The sequence below is a fragment of the Zingiber officinale genome, chromosome 3A (genome assembly GCF_018446385.1).
Source record: "Zingiber officinale cultivar Zhangliang chromosome 3A, Zo_v1.1, whole genome shotgun sequence".
NCBI lineage: Eukaryota > Viridiplantae > Streptophyta > Magnoliopsida > Zingiberales > Zingiberaceae > Zingiber > Zingiber officinale.
In genome coordinates, this window is record NC_055990.1 from 110289521 (window position 1) to 110309703 (window position 20183).

The 20183-nt window shown below is 41.8% G+C and overlaps 1 protein-coding gene and 1 pseudogene across 1 annotated transcript; both read left to right on the plus strand.

Moving 5' to 3' along the window:
* The first annotated feature begins 232 nt into the window (after window positions 1-232).
* LOC122052264 lies at window positions 233-3152 on the plus strand (annotated as a pseudogene).
* A 1883-nt stretch (window positions 3153-5035) lies between these two features.
* Window positions 5036-6891, plus strand: LOC122052265 (cytochrome P450 86A22-like). Its single transcript, XM_042613709.1, has one exon. It carries the CDS (start codon window positions 5171-5173, stop codon window positions 6767-6769), a length of 1599 nt encoding a protein of 532 aa, XP_042469643.1. The 5' UTR covers window positions 5036-5170; the 3' UTR covers window positions 6770-6891.
* The last annotated feature ends 13292 nt before the right edge of the window (window positions 6892-20183 follow it).

Genomic DNA, 20183 nt, shown 5'->3' on the forward strand with positions numbered 1-20183 from the left:
CTGGTTTGTTTCGCAGATCTCAGGATTTCAACCATTTCTTTGTTGGTTAGTGTCCCCTCTCGAATAAGTAGGAATGTGTGTGCGGGATTGATAGTTGTGCCTTTGCATTCTTTTGATTTTTTGGCCGGAATGAAGGTTTTGTTCTGGAAATCGGATTTTTAGGAATGGAGATAAAATTCCCTAATTAATGTCGTTTTGTGTGATTTTAGGTTGCTGGAGTGGCATAGTGTGCTCAGTTTCTGATACTTGCTCTTGGTTTACAGTTTGGGGGAAGATGAGAAAATGAGATTTCGCTGTGTAATCTACTGCGTTTGGATTGTTCTTAATGGCATGATTGGATTTAAGTGATGATAAAGCTTTTCATCGAATGGATAGGATTCCTGAGTTGAAAATGGCATCCAGTCAAAATTCTTTTATTCTTAAGGTTTCAGGGGTGCACGCAAACTTACTTGAATCAGAGGTAAATGGCACAATGGTTGATCAAAATGAATCTATGCCTGAGGTTGACTCCATTGAAGGAGGAAGAAGTTCTTTCAATGGAGCCAGTCATCCCCTAGAGCCAGTGGATACTGATCTCGTGAAATTGGTGTATGTGGCAATTGGCCAAGAGAAATCTGATGCAGGATGTTTACTGAAAGGCATCTCTACAAAAGGTCCATTACCACCAGATAAGAGCTTCCCCATTGAACTGAATGAATCAGATTCCTTATCTTCTTCATTTGCTACGCCAAGGGTGTTACAGCCAATGGAGACAACATTCTTGCCACCAGATTCTGATGGAAAGGAATGCATCTGATCTGGGATGCTTCCCTTCCCCCAAGTGGCAACGTCAGTCCGCACAGTAGCATTGATAGCAATGGAGTGGTAACTGCAATGAGTATAGTTAAACTTGTACGAGTACATATAGAAGTGGGATTACTAGTGATGGTATGCTTAGCTCAGAAAGGGTATGTGATAGTGCAAAGGGTAGGTCATAGGAGACTGAGTCACTGGAGAGCATTAAAACTAGTATTAGTAGAGCAAGTGATAGCAGCGGTATCAGTGATGATAGCTGCTGGAGTTTTATTACTGGAAGTGTAAATAAGCCACACATGGGAAATGATCCTAGATGGAAGGCTATTCTAACAGTTCGATCTCGAGATGGTATTCTAGGTATGAGCCAGTTCCAACTGCTCAAACGCGTTGGATGTGGCGATATTGGCAGTGTTTATCTCTCAGAGTTGAGTGGCACAAGGTGCTACTTTGCAATGAAAGTGATGGACAAGGCATCTCTTGCAAGAGGAAGAAGTTGATGAGGGCTCAAACAGAGAGGGAAATTCTCCAACTCCTGGATCACCCTTTCTTGCCAACTTTGTACACATTTTGAGACTGACAGATTTTGTGCTTGGTGATGGAATTCTGCCCTGGTGGTGATTTGCATACACTGAGGCATCGACAGCCAGGGAAACATTTTTCTGAGTATGCAGTAAGGTAGTTACCCTGTTAACTTTCATTCCATTAGTTTACATATTTATCCTTTTATTTCCTGAATTGAATATGGCAAGTTCCCATTTCCTGAATTGGATTTTTGATCCTAAGAAAATATGTGGGTAACCTAAACGGTTAGGAAATGAGATTAATAAAGTAAAAATTATGAAGCCAAAAATTTTCACTTCCCCAGTCATACCTCCAGTTAGTGTTATATACAATCTCATCATTTCGTGTAATACATTTACTTCAAAAATACTCTGGATGTTCCTCTTCACTTAGGCCATCCTGCTCAAACTATATGAACAAGGCATTTCTCTATTCTCATTACACTAAATTATAAGTTGTTAAGACAATTTTCTACACGCACACAGATATATCTATATTTATATATTTTTTCTCATGTGTAATTACATTACATTTTTTAGATCCTCGAGGTTTCAAAATACATATAATCACGCAAGTTGTATTTTCTGGCAGATGATTTGTGTGTGTTATTGATCAGATTTTATGCTGCTGAAGTACTACCTGCCCTTGAGTATCTACACATGCTTGGAGTAGTATACAGAGATCTGAAACCAGAAAATGTATTTGTTCGTGATGATGGGCACATAGTGCTTTCTGATTTTGATCTATCATCATCACTAAATTCAGATCCTTCAAAACGTACAGCTGGTGCATTTTGTGTCCAACCAACATGCATTGAGCCTACTTCAGTTTGTGTTCAGCCTGCATGCTTCGTGCCAAGACTCTTTCCCCAATAGAACAAGAAAAAGACAAGAAAACCATGGGCCGAGACACCAAGGCAGCAGGTTGCCGTGCTGCCTGAACTTGTGGTCGAGCCAACAACTGCCTGATCGATGTCCTTTGTTGGAACCCATGGGTATTTAGCCCCCGAGATCATCAAAGGTGAAGAGCATGGAAGTGCTGTGGACTGGTGGATCTTTGGTATCTTCCTCCAGGAACTCCTTTCTGGGAAGACACCCTTCAAGGGCTCTAGCAACATAGCGTCATTGTTCAATGTGGTAGGTCGACAGCTTAGATTATTTCCTGAAACTCCATCGGCTGAGATAAAGCAGCACCCATTTTTTGATGGTGTCAATTGGGCACTGATACAGTGCAGCACCTCTCCAGAGGTGCCAAGGCCGGTGGAGCCAGAGTTACTGCTAAAATTCAGAGCAACTAATGGATTCGGGACCAGCGGCAAAAGGATTTGTAGCAGCAGATGTGAAGCCTGGAGGCAAGTATTTGGACTTTGAGTTCTTTTAGCTTGTACCTCATTGTCTAATCAATCTCATTGTTATCTATTATCCTATCTTAAGCCAATCATTTTTAAGTTTGCCTTGAAGGTGCATGGATCCTCCTCGAGTTAACGGTAAAGTTTTTCATTCGAAGTATTCTCACTAGTTACATTGTCAAGTATGCACTCTCCCAGTAAAAGGTAAAACCAATTTCGAAGATGCTTCAATGAAAGGTGTAACAATGCTCTTTTGGTCCATTTTGGATGATATAGTTGGACCCAAATTTAAAAGATTTGGTCCATCAAATCATTACTACTTTTTCCTAGGGAGATTTTTTTATTACAATTCTACTTATGAAGATTCATAACAATACTTCCAAAGGGAGTGTAGTAGATGTTATACAACTCTAATATATAGTTGCTAAAAGGATACTTTTTCAACTTATTCACAGAAGTATAAATGTATAATACTTCTTTCTAAGATGTTTTTGACTTGAACTGGATCGGTTGAACTCTTATGTCGATCTCCTTGCAAATTGATTCTAGTGCTTAGTGACCTTCTAACTCTAGATTAACTCTGATGTGATGGAGACGGTAAGGGCCACGTGGCAGGCTTAGGACTCGGTGGTCAATGTAGAACCAAGTTAGCCAACTTATGGCCTAACACAATTCGAGTCAACCTGAGTCATGTTCAAGTTAAGTCCAAGCTAGATCTAAAATCAGGCTCAGATTAAATTGCTCCCAAGCTCGGATGTAACAAAGCGATCATAATGGTGTCAATTACCAAAAGGTGTGCCCTTTGGTGACGAAGAATAGGTACGTGTCCCTTGGGAATCTTGGTCATCTCTTCGCTCCTTATATAAAATATTGGTGACAACATTGAGAGGTACATTGGGGCATTGCATATTTTCTTTTTTTAACTTTGCATCATCGAGAGGTCTCACTAAGATTCATCTTAGCCTCTTTTCTCAATAAAGATTTTCTCGTCCATAAATTATGGATCAGGAGATTATTCATTGCATGAGGACCCTTAATTTGAATGGACTCTACTTTTAAATAAATATGGTCCATTCAAATCAAGGATTTAAAAAAATGGATCTATCTCCTGATCCATAATTTGTAGACTAGAGGATCCGTCCTCCTCTTTTCTAATCAATTTTCAATCCTTTTAGTTGTCCTTATCCAGTCAACGTCGCTGAAAGCCTTCACCGGAGTCCTTGGATTACTTGGTCTGACAATTGCCAACCGGACAACTATCCGATCCAATAGGAGCCAATCCGACAAAAACAGACTTGAGAGGAATCGATTTGACAGACATCCAACCTCCTAAAAGAGTTCAGTTGTGATACATCAAGAGTTAGCTCATCCCTTAATCTCAAACCTAGTTAAAGTCTTTGATCATTCTTCTCTAGATATTCACAAAGCATGACTAAGGCCTTTTTTTTGTTGTTGTTGTTATTGTTGTTGTTGTTGTTGTTATATGTTTGTAACACACTCTAGAAACTCATTTAGCTGGTTTTTTCTGGTTTGAAATTAGCCGATTACTTTTGTGTCTCACCAACTATGATCTCACACTAAATCCCCTCAGTGCCTAGTAGGTTGCCCAACTTGTGTATATAATTTTTTCCAATCTAAAGATTTTCAAAACCTCCAACACTGCTATTCTCTGTTCCAGACGTCCCTTTTCTTCCCTCCTCATGTACCTCTATTTCTGATGAAGCTGCAACTGCATCAGATTTCTTTCATTTTTTATTTTATATAACAAGGACATTTTATCTCATCAATCCTCTCTCAATAAAATAACACAGCTACCCTCTAATAAGTGTACGGCTGATTTTGATTTTTTTACAGGCCGGTTTCAAATTTAAACACTGAATTGATTGGATAAATTTGACTAAACAAATAATATTCACGTGGTAACAATTAACAGTTACAATTGATATTATAATAGATACAAAATTATAATAGATATTGTAGTAGATATAAAATCATAATTATTATAACACAGATTTTAATTGTTCACTTAATATTTATGTTATACTTACTGCAGTACCGACTTAATTGATTTAACAATATTAATTATTTAATAATTACAAAACTGTGACTAGTGAAATTTTATATCAGTTACAAAACCATAAATTACTATAATATTATAATAATTATAATTTCAGCTGAATTTAAATTTAAAATTGAATTATTAAAGACACCTGTATAATTTTAGTTGGGACCGAGTGGGGTGGGGCCGTCCCCACGACAAGAGTTTGCCCTTCGGATTTGTGCGTTTTTGCAAACCAAAAAACCAAAAAAAAAGTGACGCAGTAGCTGGAGGAGGAGAGAAAGAACAGTCTGGCCTATTAAATGTCAGTCTGCAACTTCACCTTCTCGCTATAACTCTGAAACCACTCTCTCTTTCAGCTTTCAGCTTCTAGCTTTCAGCTTCAGCCTTTAGTTTGTGTAGTGGTGATGGAATTGGCGACGGTGGTGGTTCTGTTGGGCTTCGTGGCGGCGTACGCGGTGTGGTTCGCGCGGCTGGCGTCAGGGCTGCGCGGGCCGCGTGTGTGGCCGGTGGTGGGGAGCCTTCCGGGGCTGGTGCAGCACTCGGAGCGCATGCACGAGTGGATTGCCGATAACCTTCGCGGCGCCGGCGGCACGTACCAGACCTGCATCTGCGCCGTCCCGGGGCTGGCGCGCCGTCAGGGACTCGTCACCGTGACCTGCGAGCCCCGGAACCTGGAGCACGTGCTCAGGACGCGGTTCGAGAACTACCCCAAGGGGCCCACGTGGCACGCCGTCTTCCGCGACCTCCTCGGCGACGGCATCTTCAACTCCGACGGCGAGACGTGGCTCGCGCAGCGGAAGACCGCCGCGCTCGAGTTCACCACCCGCACGCTCCGCGCCGCCATGTCGCGGTGGGTTTCGCGGTCCATCCACCGCTGCCTCATCCCTATTCTGAAGGAGGCCTCCGCCGCCTCCGCCTCGGTCGACCTGCAGGACCTCCTCCTCCGGCTCACCTTCGACAACATCTGCGGACTGGCCTTCGGGAAGGACCCCGAGACGCTGGCGCCGGAGCTACCGGAGAACTCATTCGCTGCCGCGTTCGACCGGGCCACCGAGGCCAGCCTCCGCCGGTTCATCTTACCGGAGGTGGTGTGGCGGTTCAAGAAGTGGCTCCGGGTCGGCATGGAGGCCACGCTCTCCCGCAGCGTCGCGCGAGTCGACGGGTACCTCTCGGCCATCATCAAGGCCCGCAAGCTGGAGCTCGGCGACGGCTGTGGTGGCGGCCGGAGCTACGACGATCTCCTCTCCCGGTTCATGAAGAAGGGCGAGTACGCCGATTCGTTCCTCCAGCACGTGGTGCTCAACTTCATACTCGCCGGCCGGGACACCTCCTCGGTCGCGCTATGCTGGTTCTTCTGGCTCGTCTCCGTCCACCCCGCCGTCGAGCGCCGCATCGTGGCCGAGCTCGTCGCCGTTCTGACCGAGTCCCGAGGCGGCGATCCCAGTGAGTGGCTCGCCGCCCCACTCGCCTTCGAGGAGCTCGACCGTCTCGTCTATCTCAAAGCCGCCCTATCGGAGACGCTCCGTCTCTACCCGTCGGTACCCGAAGACTCCAAGTACGTGCACTCCGACGACGTCCTCCCCGACGGTACATTCGTCCCCGCAGGCTCCTCCATCACTTACTCCATCTACTCCGCCGGAAGAATGAAATCGGTGTGGGGGGACGACTGCCTCGAGTTCCGACCCGAACGGTGGCTATCACCGGACGGCAAGCGGTTCGAGCCGCACGACTCGTTCAAGTTCGTGGCCTTCAATGCCGGGCCGCGGATCTGCCTCGGAAAGGACCTCGCCTACCTGCAGATGAAGTCGGTAGCGGCGTCGGTGCTGCTGCGCCACCGCCTCAAGGTGGCTGCCGGCCACCGCGTGGAGCAAAAGATGTCACTCACGCTGTTCATGAAGGATGGGTTGAGGATGAACGTGTTCGACCGGGACTTGACCTGCGAGTTCGGAAGGGCGTCCCGGCCGGGGACGTCGCCGTCGGCAGTGGTTGAAACCGCAGCCTAATTTGTAGGCAACAAGCGGGAATGGCAAACATATTGTTGTCGTGTGATTGAATTGAAGAAGAAAATTAAGGATTATTTCACGTTGTGTAATAATAGATCATTTGATGTGAGAAAATTTATATTATTGGATTTTTATTATTATTATTATTATTATATCTTGAATGTGATCCCGTAGATAAAACTTTTGCTAGTAAAGAATTGGAGATATTTATTGATATGATGAAAATGGATCCCACAGTAGATGGATCAACCAAAAAGTAGGAAAGAACGATTGATGTAGAGGTCAAAGTAAAGACAGTCGAAGCATAAGTCCCCTGGTCGAGCATAGTGGGTTGAAAAGGCTACATGGCCGGTCAGATATGACTGTTCAGATGGTCGTCTACGGAGAGTCTGTGACTCTGATAAGAGACAAGATGTAAATCCCTCGGACCATCGTCCCGACCGGACGCCATGACCAATCGGATGAAAGGTAGCCCTCCGATAATAGAAAGGCCGAATAAAGGAAGATAGCTTTGTTCAGTATGACCTAGCGGGGACGCCCTTGTCAAGCGGCCTCCGATCAGTATCCGGTCGACCTACAATAGGATCCACCTACGTATCTCAGCGTATTCTTTAGAGGTTGATGTCACTGACAACGAAGTATGTCCAATAACCAGACTGTACTTTAGACACTTTCATCCTGTCACATCAGGGATTTGTGTATCCGCTTAAGAAAAGGTGTCTGGACACTTTTTGACATGTCTTTTACTAGGATGTTTTTAGAAACATGCATACGCTTGGAAATACGTGCACAAACACTATAGTGACATTATAAAAAGATGTTTCTATCTACAGGAGGAGATATGCATTACTTTACTGTTTAATACGCTCACTGCCACAGCTTTCTACTATTCCCCACTGAGTACTGGCTTGAACGTTGGAGGGTCAATACTGAGAACCCCTTCCCAACCAGACACTAACACCTCTTGTGTTGTAGAACCACGTGAAGTCTTTGCCCCGTCAACCTTCGAGTCACATCCCCAACATGTCATCTTCTCCGCTTTTGGACAAAATGATATTTTGCGTCGCTGAAACATGATGATGGAAGATATTAGACGACTCACCATTGTGACTCTAACTTAAGAAGATTTGAAAATGCTAATAAGCGCTTGAGCTGCAAAGATAATACAATAACAGCAAGAAGCAGCAGCTAATTGCTGAGCGCTGAATGACCTGGCAGTATCAGCAATGGGTCAACAAGTTGACCCAAGAGCTCGATCAGAAGACCCGCTGACTACAGGCCGAACAACATGCCTACTGGCGCCTTCCGAAAAGCACCGAACGCCCAATCCCATATCATCGAGCGTTATTCCGCACGCCCTCGGAAGAGCAAGGCCGAACGGAAAGGACACAAGGATCCTATTCAGAAGACGCACCCGTCTGGGATGAGCAGAAAGGCAAGGCACCCCGACTCGACGATTCTCCCAAGTGAATCAATAAACAGTTCTCTCAAGAGATCTTGGACGACCAACTGTCACCTCACTACAGACCGCTGATGATCGGGGAGTACACGGGGGCAACCGACCCCGAGGACCATTTAATCAAGTTCGACAATATGGTCACACTCCACCAGTATACCGATGGAGTCAAGTGTAAGGTATTCCTCACCACGCTCTCTGGATCAGCGCAAAGGTTGTTCAAGCGCTTGTCGATCAGATCCATATTAACTTTAAAGACTTCTAAATGGCGTTTCTCCAGCACTTTACCAGTATCTGTAGCTATCAGAAAACGAACGTCAACCTGTTCGTAGTCAAACAGGGACCCAAGGAAGCATTGCGGGTTTATATTAAGAGGTTCAACCAAGTAGCAATGGAGGTCCCGTCAGTCACTCCAGAAATTTTGGTGAGTTCTTTTTTCCCAAGGACTTATAGATGACAACTTTTTTCGTTCGCTCATCCGGAAGCTCTAAGAGATTTTGACCACCTGCTCGGACATGCTACTAAATGTATCAACGTCAAGAAAGCCCAGGCAGCTCGAAAGAAGGAAGTGATCCCCAAGCTGGTAGTTGCCCCGGAGCACCGAGCGACCACACCAAAGGAGCCTTGAGTGGGAATAGCTCAGCAACACCAAGAGCCTAGAACCCATGCAGTCCAATATGTGGAGGCCGAGCGAGCAAAATTCATTAAGTCCCGACCTTGTACACAACTTTTCTACTGTTATTACCGCTCGTCAACCCAAACACCAAAGAGTGTTATCATCTTAAACCCAAACCACGCTGATCGACTCCACCGAGATTCCACCATAGATCCCTATCTTTTAATCACCACCATCATCGCCGATAGGGTGAACAACACGAGGAAGGCAGGCCGGCCATAGAACAAGGCCAATCACAACCCCAGCGGAGAGATTATCAAAGGCTTGTTGAGGCATCTGCTGAGCGGTCACGCTCGTCAGCTCAGGAGGAAGAGAACCAAAGTAATGTCACTCGGGGTGATATTAGCATGATTGCAGGGGTCTGACCAATGGCGATTCCAATAGGGCTCGGAAATACATGCTCGGCGATTGGAAATTCACATTGTCGAGTGCAGTAAGGAAAGAGCAGAGGGACCGGAGATCAGTTTTGGTCTGTAAGATCTAAAGGGAGTAGAAGTCTCTCATGATGACGTCTTGATCATCTAAGCAATAATTGTTAACTATAATATTCACCACACTTTTGTAAATACAGGCAGCTCAGTGAACATTCTATTCAAGAAGACGTTTGATCAGCTACAAATTGATTGGAGTAAGCTACAACCAATGACAATGCCCCTATATGGATTCACTGGCAATGAAGTATTGTCGATCAGACAGGCTCCGCTAGCCATCTCATTCGGAGAGGTGCTGCTCAAGAGGAAGAGAACAACAAACTTTATTGTGGTGGACGCTTCATCCGCTTACAATGTCATATTAGGTCGACCGGCGCTGAATGAGTTACGAGCGATCGTCTCTACGTTCTGCTAGAAAATCGAGTTTCATGTGGATGACTTGGTCAGCGAAGTTAGGGGCAATCAGCTAGCAGCTCGCTGGTGCTATATAGAGATGGTAAAAATTAAGTTGCAACCTCTTAGAAGACCCAACGGCTGGAGGTAAATGTGATTCTAGAAGAGCCTCCCATGCTGGTCTATGAAAAAAAAATTGAGTGCATCCCACCTGACTAGAGGCCACCACCTTTATCGCGATCGATCTGAGGGAGGAGAAGAAAGTCGAGCTGGTTGCCTGTTTAAGGTAAAATCATGATGTGTTTGCATGGACAACTCACGAGCTCCCAAGTATCTCGCTAACCATAGCGCAGTATGAACTGCACATTCGACCAAACCCTAGGCCAATGAAGTAAAAGAAAAAATATTTCAGCTCAGAGTAGAATCAGATCATTCGAGTAGAGGTGGAGAAGCTACTGGAGGCTGGGCACATCTGTGAAATATAATTCCCGAGCTGGCTAGCTAACGTGGTGCTGATCTCCAAACCAGATAATAAATGGCGAGTCTGTATTGACTTTCGAGATTTGAACAAAGCCTGCCTAAAGGACTACTACCCTTTGCCATGCATCAATCAGATGGTGGACTCAACGGCAGGTTGCGAGCTGATCTGTATGCTGGATGCGTACCAGGGCTACCATCAAGTTCTGCTTGCCAAGGAAGACCAAGAAAAGATCAGTTTCATCATAGCCGATGGAACCTTCTGCTACAACGTGATGTTGTTCGGGCTAAAGAACACTGGAGCCACCTACCAGAGGTTGATGAATAAGGTGTTCCGGCACCAGATCAGCCGAAATATAAAGGTATACGTCGATGACATATTGATAAAATCATTCTGAGTTTCTTACTTATGTGTAAATATAGAAGAGACCTACCGAACCCTGAGGAAGTATGGAGTTAAGCTCAACCCCAGCAAGTGTCTGTTCGAAGCCAGGAGCAAACACTTCCTTGTCTTTGTGCAATTTGCACTAATGATCTAACTTAGATTTTGATGAATAAGTGATTTAACGTTAAGTATTTTATGGTCTAATTAATTTACCAAGTGTGTAGGAGTTGACGGATCTAGAGGACCTGACACTAGGTTGAAATCCAACTAGGTCTATAGGACCCGATAGCTGGTGCAAAGTCCAGATAGGTCTGTGAGACCCGATATCTAGTGGGAAGTCTGGTTGGGTCCGTGGAACCTGATAATCGACTAAAGTCCAGTTGGGTCCGTTAGACCTGACAACTAGTGGGAAGACCTAGTGGGTCAAATGCAAGTCAAGCAACTGCAGTTGGTAAGTGGAGGTAAGAAATTGGAGGAGATATCCAGTGAAGACGCGTTCCCAGTTGAGGAAACTGTAGGTGTCGGTCCAACTTAAGTTCATTTGGGAAACCTAAGTTGACACCTTGACTAGATCCTGGTATTGGGGAGACAGGATCTAATTACTACTTCTATCTTATGAATGTTATGCTAACTCTGTTCTACAGAATAAATATATTTTTATTTTCCTGGAATAACTCTTTTTGCAAGAAGGAGAAGTGCGAAAAAGAGGGATTTGGGCACTTGGACCAACTCGCCCGGGTCGGTGCCTGGGCAGGCAATCGGGCGGTCCGGGCACCTGAAATTGGTCAAGGCGCCCGAGCCAGAAAAGTTATCTAGGAGTTATGTTGAAGCGTGTCGACTGACCGAGCCCACATCAACCGTCTAGGTGCCCGGAGGGGGTCTAGACGTCCCGAGGGGTTCTGGGTGCCCGGAGGGGGTGTGGGCGCCCGGAGGGAGTCTAGGCGCCTGGAAGTGGATAAAACTTTATAGATGAAGTTTCTACGAGATGTCACCACGTCAGCATGGCCCAAGCACCTAGAATAGGCCCATATAAGGGTCTTCAACCAGTAGCCTTAGGATATCATCTACTACGACTTTCCTTCTTGTGCACTACTTCAAAAAGGCTCTAACGACGCTATAACGCTCCACCGACAATCGGACATCAAGCTTTACTTAATTTTTTTTTGTTGTTGATAATCTTTCATATATAGTTATTGTACTTTATTATTGTATCTTTTCGAACTATTAATGTATTGCCCAATAAAAGCACTAGACGAGTGCGAAACTTGGGGTAGGAGTCGTCAAATACTCTGAACTAAGTAAAAAATTACGTGTGTTAGTGCGTGTTTATCTTCTTCCTTCTAATTTCCTTTTTTATTTCGTTACGTAATTAATTTTAACTCTCGATTTTTGAAAAATACTATTCCCCCCCCCCCCCCCTCTCTAGCATATTTATGGTCCTATAAGTGATATCAGAATGGGTATCGCTCTCAATTAGTGTTGTTCGAATGTATACTAAAAGTCTAACTTTTTGTATAAACATAAGAATCACATTGGCCAAATGTCTGCATTTTTGTTAAATGTAGTTGCTCATTTAATATATATTGTAGATAACATGGTGTGTGGTGCCACACAGAAGATCATGTTATCAGTTCCTTATAAATTATAAATAGTAGCTCACAACTAAGATGAAATAAGATAAAGCATTGAAGTGGTTGTAGTGTAATTTGGTATTAATTTATCTTGACTATAAAATTACACTAGTACACTATGTGTGTATTGAACAGGATCATTTGAGGTAGTTTCTTATTATACTGACTACATAAAAGAATAAAATCTCTGTTATTATGAATGTGCGTACTCTTAATCCCGATATAATAACAAGCATGTATACTTAGTATTTATTTCTTTAATTTATCAATGGGTGAGATTTAGTTCGTTAAATCAATAGGCCCAATAAGTTGGGAAATGATATTATTTATATGGTGTGTTGCTTATTATAGAAGGAAACTGTGTCTTAGTAATCTAGGTTGATGATACCCCCTTGAGGAGCTCATAAGGATTGTCATATAAATCCTGCAGGTGGACCTAGTCCGGCATGACAATAAAGTTGAGTGGTACTACTCTTGGAGCTAAATATTAATTAAGTGAGTTGTCAGTAACTCATTTAATTAATGTGCATTCGATATTATAAACATAGGGAGATTAATGCACTCGTAATAAGAAGGAGCTCATAATGTAATTTGGGATTGATGCAGTAGTTCAATAATAACTCTTTAGTGGTATGAGTTATTATTGATGAACTTGAGTTAGGTGTTCGGGGCGAACACAGGAAGCTCAAGCTCATCGGGAGACCAAAATCAATTTCTCCTCTCGGCCCCTGTTGTAGCCTCTATAAATCCTTGTTTCCATAAAGTCCACTTCTTACCCAAGTAATGGGTCAACCACATCTTGCTTGGTGCAAGGGGCCCGGCCAAGCATGGGCTTGGAAGCCAAGAGGTGGCTGACCAAGCTTGGTGCCCAAGGTAGGGGTCGACCACTAGAAAAGGAAAAAGAAGGTTTATTTTAAAATAAAATTTTATTAAAATCTTTTCTTATTTGTAGTTATCTATAATGGTTAAAATAGAGATTTTATTTTGTTAAAATCTTCCCCTTTTTGTAGTTATCTACATTGATTAAAAGAAAGTTTTTAATTTCCTTTTATAGTCATCCTCATGATTTTAAAAGAGAGTTTTAAAATTTTAAAATCTTTCCTTTTATAGCTATCTACAAAATATTACAGAGATATTTTAATTTTGTTAAAATCTTTCCTTATTTGTAGTTATCTATAATGTTTAAAAAAGATATTTTAATTTTTGATAAAAATTTTTTTTTTGTAACCATGATTTAAAAAAAGAAGTTTTAATTAATCTTTTCTTTTTTGTAGTTGTCTACATGTTTTAAAAGAGAAAGATTAATTTTAAAACTTTCCTTTATTGTCATGTACAATGGGAAATTTAGAAAAGAGAGATTTTAATTGTTGTTAAAATTTCCTTTTTTAAGGGGAGGCCACAAATAAGAAAGTTTTAATTATGTTTAAAACTTTCCTTTTTTTGTCATGACCAAGAATTATAAAAGAGAGGGAGAGGGTGCCTCATGAGCACACATAACCTTAAACCTTATCTCTTTTCCTTGGTATGGCCGACCACTTCTCTTCTCCCTTTCTCTTAGGCTGGCACCCCACTTATCTCCTCTTTTGCTTCCTTAAGGTCGGTGGTATCAAGGATTGAAAAGTCCTTGTGGCCGGTTGCTTGGAGAGGAAGAAGAAGAAGAGGAGAAGCACTTGGTGGTCGGTTGCTTGGAGGAGAAGAAGAGGACGAAAGTTTCCTATTTTGACATCCCTTGGTGGCTTGAGAGTCTTAGAGGAGAAGAAGTGATTCGGGTGGATTCCATCTTGGTAGATCATTGCCCACACAACGTCCAAAAGGAGGAGAGGAATACAACGGAAGATCAAGAGGTCTTTAGCTACAAAGAAAGGTATAACTAATTAATGGTTTTCGCTTCGAATTAATTAATTAGTTTTCTTTGCATGGATTCTGAAACACCAACATAAGAGGCTAGCGATTTTATGTTTCGATTTCATGCTATCGATTTTGTGTTTCGATTTTACGTTTCGATGTTATGCTTTTATTGAGGTCTCTGTAGTTAAACCTAGGGTTACTGTAAGAAGTTAAATATCCAATTTCTTTGAAAGACATTGTCTAGGAAGTGGTGGATGATCCCATAACCAAGAAGGCCTAGTGCCTCACCATGTTTAACCTGAAGCTAATTTTTGAAATAGATATTTAATCAACTTATGTAATATGGTTTAACTTAGGAAGATCACATTGGTTTAACTTGGAGTAAAAATGTTAAGTATCATTTCTAATTCAAGTTTAACTTCTGAAGAGTAACTTGGATTAATAATGTTAAGTATTGTTTGCAATCCAAGTTTAACTTCAGTAGAGCACATGGGTAGCTAGGTTAAGTTCTGTGCTTGTACAGAATTTTTTTTACAGGGGAACAGAACGGAATCCAGGTGTAGCAACCAACAATTGGTATCAGAGCGAGATTTTTGCCTTTGTGTGTTTGGTTTTCAGTTAATTATGCACTTTTCATACATAAGTTTAGGCAGGATAATAGTAGGATGTGCAAATAGATTAACTCTGTGGTTGCAGGCTCCAACTATTATGGCCTATTGTGATTGTGTGTGATTGGACCCTCGGACATGTCGAGGGCATTTTATATGTGTGCATGATTATAATTATTAAATACAGCATGAGCTGTATTAGTTTTATAATTTTACATTCTGTTCGATCTAGATTACATGTAGATTCCTTCGTTGAATATAGGATCGATAAATGTAAAATTTTATTTTTTTATCGCGAATCGTAACCTTGCGAGGCGTGGTGCTATTTGAGGGTCAAAGGCGCAGCGGAAAAAGGAAGCATGATGGACGCGACAACGTAAACCCTTTGGCAACGGCTAGGGTTGGTGGCATACGGAGGATAGCATTGGATGAGGCCATAATAGTTGAAAAATTATTTTTCTTATTTATTGCCTTTTATGCAGTATGTGCTTGTGTTTATGTGCTAGTGTGCATGTTAAAATTCCTCGTTTCTAAATAACTAAGTGAGAGAGGAATTTTATTTAAATTCCACGATCTCCATTACTGGTTTGTAAGTGATGCTTTCAAACTTGCGTGTCGGCTCTGAGTGCCTTCCTCCACAACGGATGAGTTTGTTTGCGGATCACTAGATCAAACTGATCTTCTCCAACTGAAGGGGCACAATTCTATTTAATGGACTAAGTATCAAGTAATGATATACACTTAGGTACATTTAATAGTATCCTCCCCATCGGAGTCACTGCTATTATTTATGTGATCGAAGAAAAACCAACTATTAATTTGTCATAAAGTTAGGTTGACAAGATAATAAAATTAATGGGTAAAACCCCCTTTTACAAATGTTTGAATTTGTATACGTCTACACTAACGTGACATACAAAATTCACGGTGTTTGAGGTAATTTTATTTGTCATAAAGTTAGGATGACAAGATAATTAATGGGTAAAACTCTTCTCTTACAAATGTTTGATTTTTGTATACGTCCACACTAACGTGACATACAAAATTCACGATGTTTGAGGTGTTGGTAAATTTAAATGATATTGTCTGAAGAATCAATATTATTTTAAATTCTAAAGTCTTGACTAAATGTTTTGTGATTCTTAGGATGACCTTCAATCCCCTTGCTGTTATATTGAAAGAGAACAAACTTACTGGTCCCAATTACATTAATTGGAAACGAAACCTGGACATTGTCTTAACTGCTGAAGGTTATAAGTTTGTACTTTTTGAGATCTGTCCAAGCTTGCTTAATAGTGATTCTAGTGAAGAGGAGATTGCGTGTCATAAGAAATGGGTCAGGGCAGATGAGATGACGCGGTGTTACATTTTGATTTTTATGTGCTGCAACATCAGCATCAAGTCATGTCTACTGCTTATGACATGATGCGTAATCTCAAGGAACTCTTCGAACACTAGAATCGGGCTGCTAGGCAGGAGGTTATGAGAAACTTGATGACGACCACCATGACTGAGGGGACACCCGTGAGGGATCATATCCTCAAGATGATGGATCTTTTGAATGAGATAGAAATCCTCGGAGCAGAAATCGATGGGGAAACGCAGGTCGATATCATTCTCTAGTCGCTGCCTAAAAGTTTTGAGCAGTTCCGCCTGAACTATAACATGAACAAAAAAGTTTATTCGTTGGCGGAACTTCTGACAGAACTTCAAGCAACAGAAAGGTTATTTCGTCAAAGTTCTTAAATTCTCATTGCTGAGAACATTTCTCCTTCTAAACCGAAAGGCATGAAGAAGAAGAAACAAGCAAAGAAAGTGAATCGATCTCTAGGGACTAGACCGAAAGCAGGTGTGAAGAAGCCGAAGGGCAAGTGCTTCACATGCAAGCAGTCTGGACATTGGAAGGTGGACTATCCTCTTAGAAAGGAGAACAATAAAGGTATATCTTATTCTCTAGTAGTTAAAACATGTTTAGTGGTGTTATCTACCAGTACTTGGTGTGTAGATACGAGAGCCACTGATCATGTCTGCAATTCATTGCAGGGGTTCCAAGAAACTCAACGACTATATGAAGAGGAGATTACCATCTACATGGGCAATGCTACGAAAGTGCCGGCTATTGCAGTGGGAGATGTTTATCTATCTTTAGATAGGAATAAAATATTGATTTTGAGAAATTGTCTTTATGTACCGAGTTTTAAAAAAAATTTGATTTCAGTTTCCAAAATTATGGATGGATATTCTATTTCTTTTAGTAAAGAAAATAGAGTAGTTATCTGTTCTAGTACATTGGCTGACAATTTGTATACTCTAAATCCAATAACTCCCACCATACAACAAAATTCGTTTTAGGGATATGCTTTGGAAACGACAGTGTACATTCTGAACTTGGTATCTTCTAAGTCAGTACCCTTTACTCCCACAGAATTGTGGAATGGGTGTAAGCCTAGTCTAAAACATATTCGGATTTGGGGTAGTCCAGCACCTCTGCTGAAGGGAGACACTGATAAGTTGGAATCACGTACAGAAGTTCACTTGTTTGTGGGTTATCCAAAAGGAATGAAAGGTGATTTATTTTATAGTCCTAAAGATCAGAAGGTCATTGTTAGCACCAATGTCCAATTTTTAGAAGAAGACTATGTAATGAACCACAAGCCCATGAGTAAAATTGTTCTTGAAGAAATAAGAGAAGACACATCTAATTTAGTACCAACGGTACAAGATGAGATACCACAAGAAAACTGCAATACGTGTCACAAATGATGTACAATTACAAGTAATGTCTCATCGTAGTGGGAGAGTTGTTTTTGGGAGAGTCTTTGGACTTGATCCCTGGTGAACATGAACCTGATCCCTGCATATATGATGAAGCAAGAGATCTTGGAACATCCAGTTTAATGAAGTGATCCAGTCTTATGGATTTATTCAATGACTGGATGGGTCTTGTGTATACAAGAAAATTGACGGAAACATGGTGGTATTTCTTGTACTATACGTAGATGACACTTTGCTCATTGGCAACAATGTCAAAGTGATTGTCAGATGTAAGGGTATGGTTGTCCAAGTGTTTTGATATGAAAGACTTGGGAGAATGTGGACATATTCTTGGGATCAAAGCAATAAGGAATCGCATGAAAAGGATATTGTCCTTATCCCAAGCTTCATACATCAATATTATCCTTGCTCGTTTTAGCGTGCAAAACTCCAAGAAAGGTTTCTTACCTTTTCGGTATGGAGTGCCCTTATCTAAAGAGATGTCTCCTGAGACATCAAAAGAGATAGAGGACATGAAAGCAGCTCTTTATGCCTCGGTTATAGGAAGTCTAATGTATGTGATGTTATGTACAAGACCGGATATCTGTTTTGTCGTGAGCATGGTTAGCAGATATCAAAGTCACCCAGGACCGGGACACTAGACTGTCATAAAACATATATTAAAGTACCTGAGAAGGACTAGAGATTATATGCTAGTTTACAAGGTATATGATTTGCTCCCTGTGGGTTACACGGATTCGGACTGAATGGGACAATAGTAAGTCGACCTCGGGGTTTTGTATTTACTTTACGAGGTGGAACCATAACAATGGAGGAGTGTTAAGCAGAAATGCGTTTCAGACTCCACCATGGAAGCTAAGTATGTGGCAGCCTCTGAGGCAGCCATAGAAGTTGTATGACTCAGAAACTTCATAATGGACTTAGATGTGATTCCTGATTTGCCCAAAAATTATTATAATTTATTGTTATAATAGTGGTGCAGTAGCAAACTCGAAGGAATCATGAGTCCATAAGGCAAGTAAACACATAGAGTACAAGTACCACCTAATACGAGGAGAGGTTGTTGTCGCCAAGATTGTATCAGAAGATAACCTGACAGATCCTTTCACTAAGGCCCTTCCGGTGAGAGCTTTTGATCGGCATGTTGAGAGGATGAGAATCAGATGTATGACAGCATATGTGGCAACATAGTCTTTTAGTGTAAGTGGGAGATTGTTTGGATGTATACTAAAAGCCTAGTTTTTTGTATGAACATAAAAATCACATTGGTCAAATATCTGCATTTATGTTAAATGTTGTTGCCCATTTTATTATAGATAGCATAGTGTGCGGTGTCACACAGAAGATCATGTTATCAGTTCCTTATAAATTATAAATAGTAGCTCACGACCAAGATGGAATGGGACAAACCATTGGAGTGGTTGTAGTGTAATTTGATATTAGTTTATCTTGACTAGAAAATTACACTAGTACACTATGTGTGTATTGAGCAGGATCATTTGAGGTAGTTTCTTTTTATACTAACTATATAAAAGAACAAAATCTCTGTTATTATGGATGCGCGTACTCTAAATCCCGATATAATAACAAGCACGTATACTTAGTATTTATTTCTTTAATTTATCAATGGGTAAGATTTAGTTCGTTAAATCAATAGACCCGATAAGTTAGGAAATGATATTATTTATATGGTACGTTGTTGATTATAGAAGGAAAATGTGTCCTAGTAATCTAGGTTGATGATGTCCCCTTGAGGAGCTCATAAGAATTGTCATATAAACCCTGCAGGTGGACCTAATCCGGCATGACAATGAAGTTGAGTGGTACTACTCTTGGAGCTAGAAATTAATTAAGTGAGTTGTCAGTAACTCATTTAATTAATGGACATTCAATATCTTAAACACAGGGAAATTAATGCACCCATAATAAGAAAGAGCCCATAATGTAATTTCGGATTGGTGTGGTAGTTCAATAATAACTCTTTAGGGGTATGAGTTATTATTGATAAACTTGAGTTGGGTGTTTGGGGTGAACACAGGAAGCTCAAGCTCATCGGGAGACTAAAATCAATTTCTCCTCTCGGCCCCTGTTGTAGGCTCTATAAATCCTTGTTTCCATAAAGTCCACTTCTTACCCAAGTAATGGGTCAGCCACATCCTTGCTTGGTGCAAGGGGACCGACCAAGCATGGGCTTGGAAGCCAAGAGGTGGCCGGCCAAGCTTGGTGCCCAAGGTAGGGGCCGACCACTATAAAAGGAAAAGGAAGTTTTGTTTTAAAACAAAATTTTGTTAAAATCTTTTCTTATTTGTAGTTATCTATAATGGTTAAAAGAGAGATTTTATTTTGTTAAAATCTTTCTTTTTTTTGTAGTTATCTACAATGGTTAAAAGAAAGATTTTAATTTCCTTTTATAGCTGATCCTGTCCGAACGGCTGACTCAACGGACGCTGGGCACGTGGCGCTCTCCGGTTGCTGATGTGGGTCTTCGACTGGTCGTACGAAGCTCCGGCGACCCTGCACAGAAGTCGGGCCGGGAAGGGGCTCCCGGCGGCGACCCTCCGACGCTCAAGTCAGGCAAGCAAGTGGTAAAGAAAGTGGCTTCAAAGCTTGTAGAATGCGTACCTCCGGCGAAGTCTGCGACTCTTTATATAGAGCGGTGAAAGAGCCTCTACACGCTCATCGAGGCGCGTACGTGTTCGCAGCCCATACCTCGGTATGTGTTTGTCAGAAAGCT